This window comes from Rousettus aegyptiacus, unplaced genomic scaffold, assembly GCF_014176215.1.
Source record: "Rousettus aegyptiacus isolate mRouAeg1 unplaced genomic scaffold, mRouAeg1.p scaffold_m13_p_1, whole genome shotgun sequence".
Lineage (NCBI taxonomy): Eukaryota > Metazoa > Chordata > Mammalia > Chiroptera > Pteropodidae > Rousettus > Rousettus aegyptiacus.
The window spans coordinates 8,961,212-8,978,268 of record NW_023416284.1 but is presented as its reverse complement, the minus strand read 5'-3'; the positions used below and the strand labels follow the sequence as shown (position 1 = coordinate 8,978,268).

The 17,057-nt window shown below is 44.7% G+C and overlaps 1 protein-coding gene and 1 pseudogene across 3 annotated transcripts in view; both read right to left on the bottom strand.

Moving 5' to 3' along the window:
• Positions 1-17,057, bottom strand: part of DNAJC16 (DnaJ heat shock protein family (Hsp40) member C16) — a 32,748-nt gene that overhangs the window by 3,139 nt on the left and 12,552 nt on the right. For all 3 annotated transcript variants that reach the window (XM_016128348.2, XM_036229006.1, XM_016128345.2), the window contains exons 5-14: positions 12,663-12,847; positions 10,786-10,890; positions 9,938-10,096; positions 5,361-5,491; positions 3,291-3,474; positions 2,375-2,557; positions 2,145-2,221; positions 1,062-1,142; positions 851-949; positions 133-303 (exon numbers count right to left, since the gene is read on the bottom strand). In XM_016128348.2, the coding sequence (XP_015983834.2) occupies positions 133-303; positions 851-949; positions 1,062-1,142; positions 2,145-2,221; positions 2,375-2,557; positions 3,291-3,474; positions 5,361-5,491; positions 9,938-10,096; positions 10,786-10,890; positions 12,663-12,847 (1,375 nt within the window). The remainder of the gene's footprint in view (positions 1-132; positions 304-850; positions 950-1,061; positions 1,143-2,144; positions 2,222-2,374; positions 2,558-3,290; positions 3,475-5,360; positions 5,492-9,937; positions 10,097-10,785; positions 10,891-12,662; positions 12,848-17,057) is intronic.
• LOC118604974 lies at positions 4,783-4,901 on the bottom strand (annotated as a pseudogene).

Below are 17,057 nucleotides of genomic sequence, written 5' to 3'. Positions count from 1 at the left end.
CAGCCAACGTCTGCTGCACGGGTGAAAGCCCCTCGCGGTCCGAGAGGAAAGGATGGATTCCCCAGTCTTCTTTGCAAACGCACATGCTCTCTGGCCCTTTCTCCACCCTTCTCTCGCTCACACACGGCCTACCCGGTGAACGTGTAGACCTCCAAAGCGAACTTCTGTAGCAGGCTGGTCTTGGTGGAATTCGACAGGATGAGGACGACGTTCATGTGGCCTGGCCTCAGGCGTACCAAGTTACTGGTGTACGTTACATCTGTGAGTTCGGTTACCTCCACGAAGCCTTTTTTGGGAAACTTGCTGTGGAGAAATATCAAGAAGTGAAGATGTTATCAGGATAGGAGAATGCCATTACTTTTACAAAGAGCGAGCAGCAGAAACTGCTATGCTCTAACCAGACGAGATACGGTATTTAATATTCTCGAGCCTGGGACACTGGCGGGACTGGGATGGACCCTACATGGCGATCCTGGGCCTACGAAGAGCCGCTCAGATGCTGCCGTTCAGCTGGTAAATGCTGATGAAGGTCCCGGGCAGTTCTGGTGATGCTACGTTCTCTGCTTCCGGCTCATCTCGCATCTCTGACACGCTTCTTTGCCTCCCGCCGTCAGTATTAAGTCGGAGACTGAGAAGCCGACGAGACGGAGCAGAGGGAGACCCGGCGTCTCAGTGCCTTCAGGGTCTCAGTGAACGCAGACCAGCGGTGACCCTCCCCGAGACCCACACCTCCCGCACCAGGCGGCGGACCGGAGTTCTTCTGTCTACCACGTCCTGACACTGCGCTACCAGCCCGCACCGTCGGTGGGGCGGCTGCTCAGGGGAGGGGCTGCTGTTTTGTTTCAGAAACCTGCTGTTTTCTCTGGCGAAGCTGGGCTCGGTCTTCCCGGCCTTCTCCTGGGCTTCCTCTTTATCCGGAGGGCTGGACTCTTGCTCATCATTTGAATCACTAAAGTGAGGGGAAAAAAAAAAAAGAATTTTACAAGAAAAAGGAGCACCGAGAACGAGGAGGTGTGGGGCTCTCCCTTGCGGAAGCGCTGAGAAGCCCCGGAGGCATTTACCTGAAAGCCTGAACCATGACGGTGCCGAAGAGGATGAAGAGGGCAGAGAAGAGCAGCGACAGGAGGGGCATCATTTCCCGCCTGAAACGAAGGCAACGGCTTACAGACTGCTCAGAGCGGCTGCTGGGACACGGCAGCGAACGACTTTAGGTCGCCCCTTTCCGACTCAAAGAACCCCCAAACAACCCCAAACCAAAAAGCCTGCATAACAACCAACACCGTCTAATTTCATATGATTACAGAATTTTTTTTTTTTGGCAGGGGGGTGGGTGGGTGGTGGGGAAAGCGGAGGTCTCCCCCTCACTGTTGTAATTCATAGACAGCTTATTCTAAACGTTTAATTTGGTGTCTCGGTATCACAGGCCACACTTACTACGTCCCGCAGAAGGAAACAGTAAGACGGATAACAAGGGATTTGACTGTGAACGTGGGAGAACGTTCTGGTGCTGAGGGTATTAACAGTGACTAAGAAGTCTGTACAATTATTTCCTTTATTTTGATTTTTTTTTTTTTTCCTGGCTGGAATAATTCAGACATGGCCCAGAGGGGTGGGGCAGGAAGAAAAAGCTGACCTTTCGCAATTTCCTCTAGGACTGGTGCTCTACAGTTTTATGCACCCACGAACACTGACGAAAGGCCCGTCATTTATCGGGAGCTATGCTGGGCACCAGGAACCACAGACCTGACTGAGACGTGCTTCTGCCCTTCAGGAGCCCACATCTTATGGGGGTAGGAGTGGGGCGCCCCTCCCTTCTTTGTAATTCATTGATTGGCTTGCACATCCACACACCGGACTCCATGTGTGTGAGGCCCTGATGAAGAGGACAGTCCCACAGTCCGCTGTCTAGAAGGAGAGCCGGAGTGATCCTTTCTTTCCCAACCAGCGGGAAAGGGTCGATCAGCAAATATAAATAAAGTGAAGTTACAGAAAGAAAAAAGGGCAGCGGTTGTTGAAAATGTGCAAACATTCTTCCACTTGCCCACGTGGAGCACACGCTCAGATCGAAGAAGACTCTTTTCGACAGACAAAAGCGGTCCTGCTATTAATGGAGCCCGAGAAATTCGATCCAGCAATATTCCTACCAGTTGTTGTGAAACAGGCTGTCCCAGCAGTCCGAGATGTAGTCAGAAGCGGAGTAGAGCCACTGAAGGAGAAAAATCTATCGAGAGAGAAAGCGGATGACAGTTAGGACGGGATCCCCGAGCCCGGTGAAGTCCTCATCCCCAGCACGGCTCCGCTGCCGAAGCTCTGCTCGGGCCCCAGGAGCCCACGAGCCCCACCCGGCGCCCACTCTCCTGGGCCACATGCTTACGGGGGCAAGTTCATCGCTCAAGTCGGGGAGCACGGCTTCCGAGGACAGAAGAGCTGGGTCTCTCCGCAGCTGGTCGAGATAGCCCAGGAGCGTGAATTTGTCTCTCTCGCTCCCTGCCCAGGGCTCCTCCAGGGTTTTATACACCACCCTGCCGGCCGTGTTGCGCCTTTCTAGGATAGACACCTGGGAGAAAAGGAGAGAAAAACCCTGAGAAGTCGCCAAAGAATGTCACGTTAAACTGCTGTTTGATTTCTTGTTAGGGAGGATGGAGAAAAGGGTCTAGCGAGGTGAGCAATGTGCTCAAACACAAATGTGGATGAGCATAAAACATCTAGAAGAAATTTAAATTTTTCTGACAAATTTTTAATGAATTTCCAAAGCTTCTGTTAAAAGATAAAGCTCTTTTTTCTCAATAAACTTTGTTCTACAACCTCTGACTCAATTTTACAATAAAGAAGCCTTTGTTTTTTAGAGATTTTCCACAATTACCAAAATGCTGAAATGGAGAAGAATTTCACGCTGTAGAGAGTGATGACGAAGGAGGGAGGAGGGGTCAATCAGGATGACGCGAGAGAGGGAGGCGTGAGGGAGGGGGAAACTTCACAAGCACAGGGCTGGTCGCCTGAGGAAGACTTTGCCAACTAGATACTGGAATACTAGACGGGCCGTGGGGAAAATCAGTGCAGAGGACTGACGTCCTTTAATCCTCAGTCAGAGGAAAGGTACTTCCTGTGAAAGCCCAAGGCTGAAAAACTAAGAGGTGAAATCACCGTGTTGAAAGACTGTTTTAAGAGGAGGCTTTCAGAGATTTCTGGATTTCCTGGAATCTGTATTCAAAACTCTTGAGGAAGGAGGAAATGGAATCAAGTGCCATGTGCTGCGAAGAGCTTGGGATCGGGGGCAAAACGTGACTCACCGCTGCCTTTCCTTGAAACGTGTCGCTGTCTGGAAGTAAAGCGTCGGTAAACTCCCGCTGCCGGTTGCTGTAGACGTGCACGAACCTCACTGTGTCTTGCGTGTTTGCCAGGGCGAAGGACAGGAAGGCCTCGAAGGGCTTACTCAACTTGGTGGCTTCGGCAGTCAGTAAAACCACACAGTACCTGCACCGCGACAGAAGAGAAGACTTACAAGCAACCCCAGAGCCCATGATGAGAACCTGCAATGGCAAGTGGAGGTGAAGAAGGGGAGGTGGCCATCTCAGAGACGCGCATACACTTCCCTAATAAAAACTGTATGTTCAAAGTCCAGTGAGAGAAGCTTTGCAAGTCGCTGACAACTTGCTTCTCTCCCAGACTGGTGCTGTTTTTCCCAAACCAAACTTTACCACCCTTGGGAATTTCTTTCAAGGCAATGGTCACCGAATCCTTGGTGCAGAAGGGCCTTTCAGAAGCCATGGTTCTAGTTCTCCCAACACAGGCGGGGCTGGTCGACTTTCTCGCAGGCCAGAGGCCACTGCGCCTCATTCTGAGGGCTCCTTTGCAACGGTTCCAATGGAAAGTTCAGCTAATCACTCGTTCATTCATGTACTCAAATATTTATTGAGCACTTACTATATGCCAGGTAAGACAGACAATGTTTTCACCCTTGTGGAGCTTATCTTCCAGTGGGGAAGACAGATAATAAATAAATAGAGCATGACAAATAGTGACAAGAGTTACGAAGAAATAAAGAGAAGGAGAGAGAGTCTACGGTGGGGTGGGAGTCATACTCCATCGGACAGGCTGCTCACCTGAGAAGGTAAAAGTTTGAGCAGACACTTGAATGAAATGTGCAGACAGAGCTGCAAGGGCAAAGACCCCAGGATTGACACAATTCATGGTTTTAGAAAGGTCCTGGCTGATGTGTGGAGAGCTGATAGGAAGGTACGAGAACGGAACGGAAGCAGACTGGTTAGAAGGCTAACGTAGTGGTCCCAGTGAGGGATGACGGTGGCCTGGTCCAGGCCGGCAGTGGTAAGAAAGCAAAAAGTCTGTGGATTTGGGATATTTTTTGAAGGCTGTGTAAATAACAATCCTTGAAGTCCAGGATATTCTTCTTTTCATCTAATAAGGTCTTTCGTCTTTCTTAGTCTATAAAGGAATCTGAAAAGTCTAGAAATATAGGGAAATTTAAAACTATTAAATATAACCAATATCTTTTCTTTCTAGATCTAGATACCTTTTGCAGGTGAAACAGCCCCCCTAAATTTAAAGCCACTGATTCATTAATCTGAAAAAGGTATAACAGACTTTTTCCCTTTATTCCAGACTTTTTAGATACTCTGTAAGATTAAGTATGCCTTGGCCTTCCTATTCCAGGCTAATTATTTTATTTATTTTTATTTTTTAGGTGAGGCAACCCTTGGTTGACCTCACAGACTGCAAGGACCTTCCTTGTCAGCTTATAATCTCTTATTTTTTTATTTTTTACGCCTATAGTACCTGGTCTTCCTAGATGGTCTCCTATCCAAGTACTAACCAGGCCTGACCCTGCTTAGCTTCTGAGATCAGACGCGATCGGGCTTGTTGAGGGTAGCATGGCCGTAGACCAAGCTAATTATTTTAACATTTCCTCAGTATCCTACACTTCCCTACTGTTAAGTCGTTATCCTGGCTCTCTCCAAGACCCCCTCCAAGACCTGCAAAGACTTACCCTGTGGGGAACGTTCTAGTTGGAATAGTAACTCTCTCATACTCTGTGCATCTTTAAAGCAGCCATCTCTCCCTGACACCTGGCTAATGTCTGCGCATTCTTCGGGGCTCAGCTAAAGTGTTAGACCTTAGGGAGATCTTCTCTGACCCCTAGGCGAGGCTGACACATCTAGTAATTTGGCCCTAAGGGACCCTGGGTTAATACACCCCACTACTATAATAGTCATCAGTCAATATCTGTTACATACAGAATAAATTCTGACTGTCACGGAGTAGATGTTTAATTGCCCTGTAGTAAAATGTGACACAGCCCCTCTATGGCAGCGACAAGCAGAAGAAAAGCCTTGAGCCCTTACTTCCTCTGTCGGTGAGACCGTTTCACGGGGCAGAGTTCATGGAACAACTTCTGGCTGGTGAGCCTGGCTGCCAACAGATACTTGTTTTGGGTGATGAAGTCATCAATGACCTGTTTCTTCATACCACGGGCCTGGAAAAACACCCAAGAAACAGTTGATTTTTTATCCAGTTTTCTCACTGCAAATGGGCTTTCCTTTCAAGCTTAATAAAAACGTGGCTGACCCTGGCTACAGTAATATAAATTAATATAAATATAAAATAGGGAATATCTGTCTGAGTAAATTGACATGTGGTCTATTTCTACAATGCTGGTCTGAAAGCAATGATGTAGTTATTTCAGGCCAAAGGATGGTCAAGTGGCTTTCTGTGGGTTAGCTGCTGTATACTGTTTCATGCTGGCAGATTTAAAAAGCCAGTCATTTTGAATTTAGGCAAATTTACTTCCATTTAAGATTTGCAGCAAACTGAACAATTAAAATAAACGCCAAAGTAACAAAGTTACCAAGTAGAAAAGGTGGACTACAAAATTGTATGATGACTGCTTTGTTATTATGAACTTTCATACACTTTGAAGGATTGAAATGATATGGCAGGTTCTCTGATCACAATCTAGAAATTAATGAAATGTAAACCAGAAAATTCTTTCATGTTAAACATACTCGGTAACTTATTGATCTAAGAAGAAAGCATATCAGATATTAGAAAACATTTTGAATTTGAACGATTACTGAAAATACTATTTATTAAAACTCCAGGACATAGATAAAGTAGTACTTGGAGAGAAATGTTAAAATAACATAAAAGAAATTAATGAACTAGGCATCCATATTGAGAAATTAAAAAGAAACAGCAAAAAATAAAAGTAGAAAGAAGGAAATAATAAAGATTTAAAAAAAATAGAAATCAAAGAAATAAACCAAATATAGAAAAAGAAGAAACAAAGAATCAACAAAGCCACATTGGTTCTTGGGGAGAGCTAGTAAATCCTCTGGTCACACCGATCATGAAAACAAGAGAAGGCACAAATAACCACCATCGAGGATGACGAGGCGGAAACACTATCCATTTGCAAATTTAGATGAAATAGAAAAATTCCTTCTAGTTCAAATCGCATGATTACACGGACGCTTGCCTTCAAGGCAACCTTTGTGCTTTGGCATGAAGCGGACTGCTTTCTGCGCCTTCCCATTTTGTCACACAGAATTTTAAGAATGCTGAAAGATGTGGACTCAGGGATGGATTTATTTTTGAATAAAGTTAATACTGCTGTTTGATCAAGGCTATGAAGTAACACAAGCGTTGTTTGCCTTCACGGCGGGTGCTTAGGGGCGAAGAACACGGCCACTGGCGGTCTGGTGCCGGCGCCTGGTTCACGCTCGGCAGATTTACTCCCTGCTGCTTTTGCGCCATCAGTGCGAGTGTCAACAGAAAGGGCAAGTTACGTCAGAGTGTTATTGTGAAGAAAGTTTTGATCTCTCAGGCTCCCTTAAAAGGCCTTGGAACCCCGTAGGGGTCTGTGAACCACATTCTGAAAACTGCTGTGCTAGAGAAACTTGTGCTCAGGTGCGCTGGGACCAGTGTGACGTGCATGGCACCGAAATGTCTATCAGCAGAAGAATGAAAAAGCAAATGATAACGTGGCCATAAATACTGTGTAGCAAAGGAAAACAAATTAACCAGAGCTACAGGAAGCAACCCGTGCTTCTGGTGTTAACTAAGCCGGCTGCCATTTGGAGCACTTGGTTTATGTTAAGCATGCATTTTTACATCCATAGAGAACACACTGGTAAAGCATCCACTGCACCAATAATTCTGTAAATATATCTGAGTTCCCCAGGGGATAAATAACAATTCTCAACAGCATAAGCTATTAGTAAAGCACGATTTACGCAATCTTCATGGATTAACCCTGGATTGAGCTATCTTCCTTTCTCTCTTCCCCTGCTGGCACTTGTTTCCTTCCTGACTCCTCGGCAAGTTCTGTCACCATCAGGCACCCTCTCTTTTATTTCCTGGGGGTTGTCCAGTTTTGTCCTTGGCTCACTTCATGCCTTACTTTACTTATGATGCCTGGGAGATCTCCCCAGGACATCTAATCGTCCATCATCTAATGATCCACAAATCTCTGTCCCAGCTCACTCGCCTTTCCTAAGAGCTAGGTCCCTGTATGCAACTGGGTGATGGACAAGTTCCCTTAGCTCTCTCCTACAGGCCGTTCTCATTCCGTATGTCCATAACTCAATCAGTTACCTTCTTCCGAAACCTGCTTTTCTTTCCTTACTATCTACCTTCCCCTTCTTGTTCTGCCACGTGCAACGTCCTTCCCTTCTCCCCCTAGTCTCAGGTCTCTGTCTATGTTCACGTGGTACCCAGAGTTTATCCTGCATCTAAGTGAGACGCCTGTAACGGTGGACAGAAATCGCCTTTAGGACTCTTTCTTCCCCTGACTTTGAATTGCTTGGGGACGGAGACTAGCTCTAGATGTCAGAACTGGCTCTGTGTTTACTATACAGTAGGCGGGCAATGAATTCATTGACTGAAGTAAAGGACTTTATAGAATTTTTCATGTTGCCTCCTTTAAGAGAAGGTGAGTCAAAGGATCATTGCTGATTAAAAAAAAAACTAACATTAATGTATAAAAGAATACTAGTTCATTTTAGGGATTTTAAATAACATATAATTTTGCCATCAAGAGATAACCACTGTTTTGATGTATTTATTTCCAGTTTTTTCCTACGTGTACACATGCACGTACGTGTGCACACACATTCATGTTATAAAACTGAGATCAGTGCTTAAGCTGCATATATAATTTTGCATCCTGTTTGCTCTTTCACCTTATTATGAAAATTACCCACATCATTAAGTATTCCTGAGTTGCCATTTTAAATGGCTAGACAGTCCCTGTTCGGGAGGTACCAATAATTACCCTACTGTTGGACATTTATATTTCTCCTGTGCTTTTGCTGTTATGAAGGAGAGTTAGCATCTCTGTATGTAGCTCTTCGACTGAGTTCCTAGTCCCTTAGGAAGGATTTCTACAAAGTAATCTCACCTCCCTCAGCTCTCCATTCAAGCATCACCTTAATGAGTCCCTTCTCCGCCCCTTCACCTTAAAAATGTGAACCTTCTCCTCCAGTACTCCACAGTTCTCTTTCCTGCTTTATTTTGATCCTTAGCACTCATCACTACAGAATATACCACAACAGACTCTGCCTCGCTGATTGTCTGTCGTCCCACGAGGACGCAGGATGGGGACTTCTACTGGCTTTGTTCAGGGCTGGATCCCGCACGCTGAGCTATGTTGGGCACACATCGGGGACTCAGGTGTACTCTTGCTGAATGAATCTAGGCAGTTATCGCCTAATCGCTTTTCTGAAAACTTCTGAAGCTTCCTCCAGCAAAGTAAAAAAAAAAAAAAAAAAAAAAAAGAGTGTGCCCGTTTCTCTATACCTTCAACACTACTGAGTATTTTTACTTTGAAAATCTTTAGCAATTTAATGGGAGGAGAAAATGTTAAATTTGCTTTTCTCTGCTTATTGGTAAGATTTAATTTTTAAAAGTTTTTAATAGTCTTAAATCTCTTCTCAGAATTTTGTTCATATTCTTAGCCTATTTTGGGGGGACGTTTTATTTAAAATTTTTTTTTTTGAGGTGAAATTTACATAATGTGAAATGAACCATTTGAAAGTGTATGCTTCAGTGGCATTTAGGACCTTCGCAATGCTGTGTAGCCGTCACCTCTGCCTCGTTCCAAAATGTTTTCAACATCCCTAAAAGGAAAATCTGTGCCTATTTAGTGGTCGCTCGTGGGAGCTTCTGGTTTGATCTCCTTGATTAGAAAAAGCTCATTAGAAAGTAAAGATAATAACCTCCTCTATATTAGCTATAAATATTTCCCAGCTTATTAACTTAAAAATTTTAAGTATTTATATAAAAATTTAAAACTTGTAATCAAGTTATTAAGATTTTCAACAAGATTTTTTCCCAACAATTTTAGCTCTTTCCTTTCTTGAGATACTCATTCATACGTTCTCACAGTTTTTTAATTCCTTTTTATTACTGTTTTATATTTAATCCAAAATTATTTTTGTTATTTATTTTAGAATAAGATTATTGATTTTCCAACAGGGGTACTGTAGAGGTAAAAATTATTATTATCTTTTTGTGGTAAAATACACGTAACATGAAATCTACCATTTTACCCATTTTCAAGTGTATAATTCTGTGGCATTAAGTCACGTTTATATTGTTCTGTAACCATCATCATCTGCTTCCAGAACCTTTTTATCTTCCCAAACTGAAGATGCACCCATTAAACACTAGTTCCCTTTTCCTTCTCCACTGGCCCCTGGCAACCACCATTCTACTTTCCATCGAAAGATTATTTTTTAAGCAAAATAGTACCAAATCAGATGAAAAACAAACTTGTTCTTAAATTCTGTGCCTCTGAAGGAAGAAATTAAAAACCAGTTTTTCCTCCTCACCTGCTTTGCTCCATTGTGCTGTGTAGTATTTACGTGAAGGCCCAAGATAAAACATGAGGACAGTCTTGAAACCGGGCGACCTCACGTACCTGGATAGCATCTGCAGGCTTCTCGACGTGTTCTTTAAAGACCAGCATGGTGGGGGCATAGACATTGACGTTGAACTGCCTCGTCATCTCTTCTGCCCCTCTCAAACTCACACAGACATATCCGAATGACAAATAATCTTTGTATGCAAAAGCGGTCAACTGTTAGGGCATAGGAGAGAGGAGGAAATGAAGTCGATAGCATCTAAATTACAGATCGAGTGTGGCTCGTTCACATCAGTGGCTGGAGAGGAATGCCAGCTTGTTGCACAGCCCCACCTGGGCTGCCACACCCTTGTACACTCATAGGGATTCTACAGTGTTCGTGCACAAAAACGGCACCAACCATGTGAAACACAAATACTTCTTTTTTTTCAGATAGAACAAAATATTCGTCCCACTGAGATCTGTACTGGGCGAGAGGCATGGAGTGTTTGAGGAACAACCTGAACCCCAATGACGTAGGACAGCAGTGACCACACAGGACACTGTCCTCTGGCATCTCATGTCACCGTGCTTGTGCTGGAAGTGCGAACAGGGTATCAGAAACTCAATAGTCCCCATGCCGCAGGGAGACCCTAGGTTGGTTACACAACAGTGTCAGTATCTCAGTATATAAAATAGGGATAGTAACTGTACGATTGGGCTCTTGTAAGATTAGGTGACATTATATGTGTGGAAAGCACTGGCAGAGAAATAGTATCACTAGGTGCTCAGTGTACAGTGGTTAAGGCAAATTTCTGGTCTTCAAACGTTTCTCATGGGTTAAGCTTTTACTTATAAAAAGGATAACCAGGTTACAAGTTCTTTCTACCAAAAGAAGAGAAAACATCTCCCAGCACATACAGTACCTTGTACGGCAGGGGTACAACAGGCATTTGGTCAAACAGAAGGACGTGTGGTTTATTCTCCTGCTGCCAGCCAGAGAGGAATTTGACATAATTTTTATTTGTAACCTTAAATTGAAAAGAGGATGTTAATTTAAATATTTAATTTTCAACAGGTGTATTATAACCAGTCGATAAACAAAAACAAATATGAGTAAAATATTATTTTGTAAAAATAAGAAACGCGCACAAATCATCTTTTGTCTTAATGAAAACCATTTAAAAGAACAGAGATATTGATTTCATATTTTCATGCGTTCCAACTCTTACAGACTGAAAGCATAATCTTTTCTAAAATTATAAAAAAAACTGAGCTTTTGAAGTTGGTTTTTGCTTAATTACACACTGCACATCTTCATCTACTAACCTTAATCTATTACCTTTAATCTAATGCAGAAAATAATGCAACAATTGCTCTTTTAAAATGGCTTAAATAAAAATAAGTGGGCCCACCCCGTCTATACTCACATAATTTCATTTACTGCCACCTGAGTGGTGTTTTTTTTGTTTCCCTGTTTATACCTTAAAATAATTCTACTGAGAGAACAAATTAAAAACATGAATAATTAAATTTCTATCTAGAAATTTTTCAGTTGTTTAAAAAATTATCCTTCTACTCTGCTTCCAGAATGATCGATATAAAACCTCAATCTGCTCATTTCACCCTGTTGCTGAACTCCCTTCAATGGCTCCATCACCTGCAGGCCACGGCCCAACCAAGTTCCTTAATGGGGCATGAGGCCCTCTGAGGCCCTCGCAGGGAGATTCCTGTGAATCGCTCTACCCTCATCACCTCCCACTCAGTCATGACTTTGTACAGAGCAGGCTGCTTCGTGTCCCAGACCTCTGCCTGCCTGGGACTCATTCCCTACTCCTCTCTCCTCTTCTAATAAACTCAGTTCAGGGTCATTTCTGCCAGGAAGCCTTTCTCGACCCCAAGTCGGGCTCTTAACTTATCAGATGGAAATAATCGTCCCCTAGACTGGAAGACCCTTGGTGTCCTCAGCAGTGCCTGGCACAGGACGGCTACTGCATGAAGGCCTGAGGACCTCCCAGGACGACCTTTTCAGGAGCCTACAGTGCTCTCTGACAAGCTCCTTTCTAGCTAACTCCAACACATATTTCTTTTGTGGACAGTCCTGCTGGCAGGACCGTCTACGAACATGGTATCTGTAGAAATACAATGAAAATATCTGTATGTTCATTTCCCCTGGTATTGTTAAAGGAATGTGTCACTTAAAGCAAAACAAGAAACCATTCCTGTGATCCCTACCTTAAGTTACTGGGGAAAATAACGCTCCTTAAATAGAAAAATAAACTAGTATGAACTCTGCGCCTAGCTTCTTTAGTTCAACCTTTTGTTTGTAAAATTTATTCATAGTGTTGCATCACTATATGTTTTGAAAGTTCTAAAAAATAACATTTGATTTCATGGAATCTGGTGTTTTCTATAGATCATTAAATATATAATCAAATATAACTTAATTTGAATGCTCGCATAAGAAAATTATCTTTCGATGGACAAATTCAGAAAGAAATCCTTCGTCCTATGTTGCAGTCTAATTTTTTGTTTAGAAAGCAGTTGCTGTCATTTTAGGCTCACGTTCCTACAACTGTAAATCTTCACAGTGGTCACTGACAGGGAGAAATTCTTTTGGTCTCTCTACTTCATCTGCTGCGATTTTCAGTCTCTGACAGACTTCACCGAAATGTTTTCCTTTCAGTGATTAATATGTGTCTTGCCCTGCTCGGAATGAAACTCTGGTCTGAGATGGCCACAGAGATCGGGGCAGCCAGCAGTCCCAGGCACCCCGTAAACTACTTCTCAGCCAGGTACTTACTTTCTCCACCAAGTTCCCCGGAAGAAGACTCTCTACAAATTGCCGCAGGTTCTCGCGGACAACTGCATCATGGAAGAAGGAGATTTTCCCGTTTATGATCCCCAGGATAGAGGGTGTGCTGTGTGCTCCCAGGTGATGGGCCAGGCGCCTCTCGTACCCGGCGTGGACCACGCCGATTCCCACACCTGAAAAGTAGGGAAGACCCACATGAGACCGTTTTATGCCCTCTGGCAGTTGAAGAAGTGCGCTAGTTTCTTGGCCTGAAACTGAAATTCAGACCTAGTAGGACGGGGCATCTTTCCTAACAGGCTGCCTGACACTTTTTCGCTGCTGGGATTCTAAAGCGGCTCAGTTCTTCGGCACAGCAGTCTGGGAATATTTAAGAAGAGTCGCAAATCTTTCTTTTAGTCTGATGTTTCTCAGTTTGGGAGCAGATCATTAGGAAACACTTCAAAAGAAAAGAGAACAATCTATTCATAGCGTTCCCAGCCATAAAGAAAAAAACTGTAAACAATCCCCAGATCCAACCGCTCAGTGATGGTGGGGAAAAACCAGGATTTGTTGATGGAGGTCATAGTTTCTCACTTGCCGGAGCATGTCTCCTTTCTATAGAAATTATTTTATAGAAACAGAAAATACAGATTCTCAAAAGGGGAAAAATGAAGTTAAAATCACTCAAAAGCCATATCTCACATAACTCCCGTTGACAGTTTGGTACCTATGTGTTTGTACTTTTTCTTATACGAGCACATGTACGTCTGTAGACACACATGCAGGACAACACGGGAGCATCTGATACCATTTCTCTTAACACTTGGATAACTCTTCCTGTTCTTTCACGCGACCAAAGTATGTGGAGGACCAGTTACCCTGCTCAATGCTGGAGACGCCTTAAATGTTAATGGGCGGTAAACATACATTTTCTCTTGCATGTCTAACAGACTTCGAACATTTCCCGAATCGAACCCCTGATCTCCTGCCTTGAACCTGTCCTACCCAGGCCTTCACCATTTCACTGACGACAGCCTCCTCAGGCCGAAAATCCCGAGTCACCTTCGACTTCCCTCGTCTCTCATATCCGCATTCAATCTGTCAGCGAGTTCTGTGAGTTCTGCGAGTTCTGTCTTCAAAGCGTGCCAGGATTTTGACTTTGCCCATGTCCCTCACACACCCCTCTCTGTGTCATCGCCACCGCTCTTCCCTGGGTTGCTGCGGTACCGCCCAAACGGTTCCTGTCTCTGCTGTCTCCCCAGCCTATTCCCAACACAGCAGCCAGACTGCTCCTTCTGTAACACAGGCAGAGGTCACGTCGCTCCTCTGCCCAAACCCCGCAGACTGCCCCGGTTCACTCAGGACACAAGCCACCATCTTCACAAAGGTCCCCCACTGACCTCCTTCCTCCCCTGCTCCTCATGCTCGCCTGGCTCCAGCCCCCGGCATCCTTGTTCTTTCCCAAACCCACGGGCATATTCCTGCCTCGGGGCCTCGGTTCTGGCTGTTCCTCCCGCTTGGAGTGTGCGTCCCCCTGACATCTGCAGAGCCGGCACCCTCGCCACCCACACGTCCTCCTCCAGGGGGGCACCCCACCACCGTACTTAGACCTCCGCTCCTCACAGGCTCCCCCTCGACCCGCTCACCTTCCCTATTCCACAGCACTTAACCGTCTTCTGAGACGTCACGTGCTTTCCTTTCTCTGCCGGGTCTTTACTGTGCCTTCCCTGCCGGACCGCGTGCAAGGCAGGGGTCCCTATACAGTCCACGATGCATCCCAAGCACCAGAACGGAGCTTGGCCTGCGGTCGGAGCTCAGCGAAACCGGGCCATCGATCTGTTTAAGCAATTCTTTCTTTTTGCACACTTCCGTCTTTTACTATTGTAGAGAATATTTTGATGGGCATCTTTGCACACCTGTGTGATTCTTTCCTAATTAAATTCCAAAAATGGAACTGCTGAGTAAATGGCAGGGATCACAAACTTAAAACTTTAAAATTGTCAGGTAGACTAAACAAATTCATCTGCAGGCTCCCTGACTGTGACCCCTGGAGTTTCCCAAGGGCAGGAAAGGGGGGACCTTACATGTCACATAGTCCATTCCCTTCATTTTATAGATAAAGAAATTCAGGGAGACGAAGTGATTTATCCCAGTTTCTGAGCTGCTAAAATTCTAGAACAAGACCTAAACTGGATGTTCTAGAGCCAAGCCTGGTACACTACTCTGTCACTCATGAGGCAGAGACAATAAAACGGAACGACGCCAATAACGGAAGTACGTGTAAGAATTATGCGACCAGAAGAAAGAACAAGAGGACAGCGGGCACGTGCGATGAGGAACCTGGTTTTCCATAAAGACAGAAGAGACATCACCAAAGGAGGGCAAGCGGCCACACAGCAAAGGCCCTGGGGTGGCATTAGCGTGCCCTGGGCCCTCGGTAAGTCAGGGAGCACACCCAGAGCTTCACGGGTAGTATCGCTTTTCAAACTCACAAACACCTGTTATCTTCACGAATCAGCAAACTGGGCCTTAGAGAGGTTGAGGAAAACTTCGCTGGCATCAGTTCTTGGGCCGTGGAACCAAGATGTGAACCCAGGCCCAGTTGAGTGCGAAACCTGGGTCCTCCCCTCTCCGTGACCTCTGAACACTGCAGCGATTGATTCCCTAGAGGCCAACTCACCCTAAAGGACCCTACCAGGGACTGGCACGTGGACCAGATGCCAATTTATCATCCGATCTCGTGGAGTATGCCTTTCTAGTAACTGCATCATTCGGGGTGCCCTCTGCTGGATTTCTGAACACATAGGTACTGGATTTAGTCATCAGAAAGGTGGCTGGTGGGCCTGGAGTCAGGACAAGAGGTGCAGGCATTCTCGGGAAAGCAAAGAACTGACGACATCTTCGCGCCTGCTGTTTACTCTCCCCCAGTGTCCCTGTGTTCTACCCCCGCGGGCTGCCTGTCCAGGCTCACGCCGCAGCCATGCGCCCTGGCACTCCCCGGGATCACCCTGCTCTGTCACGTGCGCCCTGGCATTCCCCAGGACCACCCTGCTCTGTCACGCTCTGCAGCATACTTTGTTTCCACTTGCTAGAAGATAAACTCAATGAGCACAGGGACTTTTGGCTACTTTGTTTACTGCCATATCCCTACTATCTAGAACAGTTCCTGAGGCACTCGATTTTTTCATAAACAAACACGTGAATCAAGTAAAGGATTCAAAGTCAGGTCCAGGTTCAAAGCCAGCTCTGCTACCACCCATTCACTGTGTAACTTTAGGCAAGTCCTTTAACTTCTCTGAGCCTCAGTTTTCTTTAGTTGTAAAATGCGGGTAAGTTGTTTTGAGGATTAAATGACATAACATAAAAAAGAACCTAACCCAGAGCCTGGACTACGTGGGTGCCTAATTAATCACAACTCTCATCACCAGTATTTCACCCAGACCATGCTGAAGTCTGAGACCAAGACTGTCCTATGTGAGGGGGTTTCATCCTGCAGTAGCCTGCCTCTTCCTCCTGCAGAGTGGGAGAAACGATGGGGAACCCCCGCCCCGATGCTGTCCCCTCCCCACCTTTCCTATGCGCCATCAATAGAGCTTTTTTCCAGTTAAAACAGAATCCAAGTGATTAGGTTTCATTTCTTTGACTTAAAATTCCCTTCGAGTCTTTGAAATTACACACATCACCTTCATTGTACGTGTTTCCAAATACAGAAAGACCATTTTCTTGGATCATTTCTAGAGAGGACTTTAATTATTACTATTATAATCCCATTTCTAATTTCTGAAGGAATTTTATCCACCCCCACCCCCCACATAGATTAACTATCAGACGGATTAGAATAGAATAAAGAATGATAATATTTGGTGTTCAGATTGGTGGTATTTTTCCTGCTGAAAAAATATTTAAGAGTATAATAAGAATTCCACAATTCTCTTAAGGTCCAGATCTAATCCACTCCACGCCCCTTGTCCAAGCAGTGAAGGATGAGTAAGAAAAGTTGGCGGCATTCTTTTCTAAGACTCAGACTGGGAAATGACCATAATGACAGGTTGGTGACTTCGGGTCTCTAAGCCACAGAGAACAACAAGTCCATTTGTCTTTTCCTCTGCCTTCAAATTCTTTAGTGTTCAGGGTTCAAAAAGCAAGCTCAGCTGGGCCAACAGCACGTGAAACTATTCAGGTGTTATCATCTTGATTCAGGATAACCCGGAATCCGAACGAACTGGAGTAGCAACTTTAAAAGGAAGGCAAAGTGTATGTGATCTCTTTCAGAAACATTATTTGATTTTTATATGGATTGATGTTTCTGGCTAATTTGCAGATCCAGGGGAATTAAAAATATCAGTATTTTCTCCTCTTTTTGAGGTTGTAAGAGGGTCTTTCTGTATAGTACTAAGCATCTGT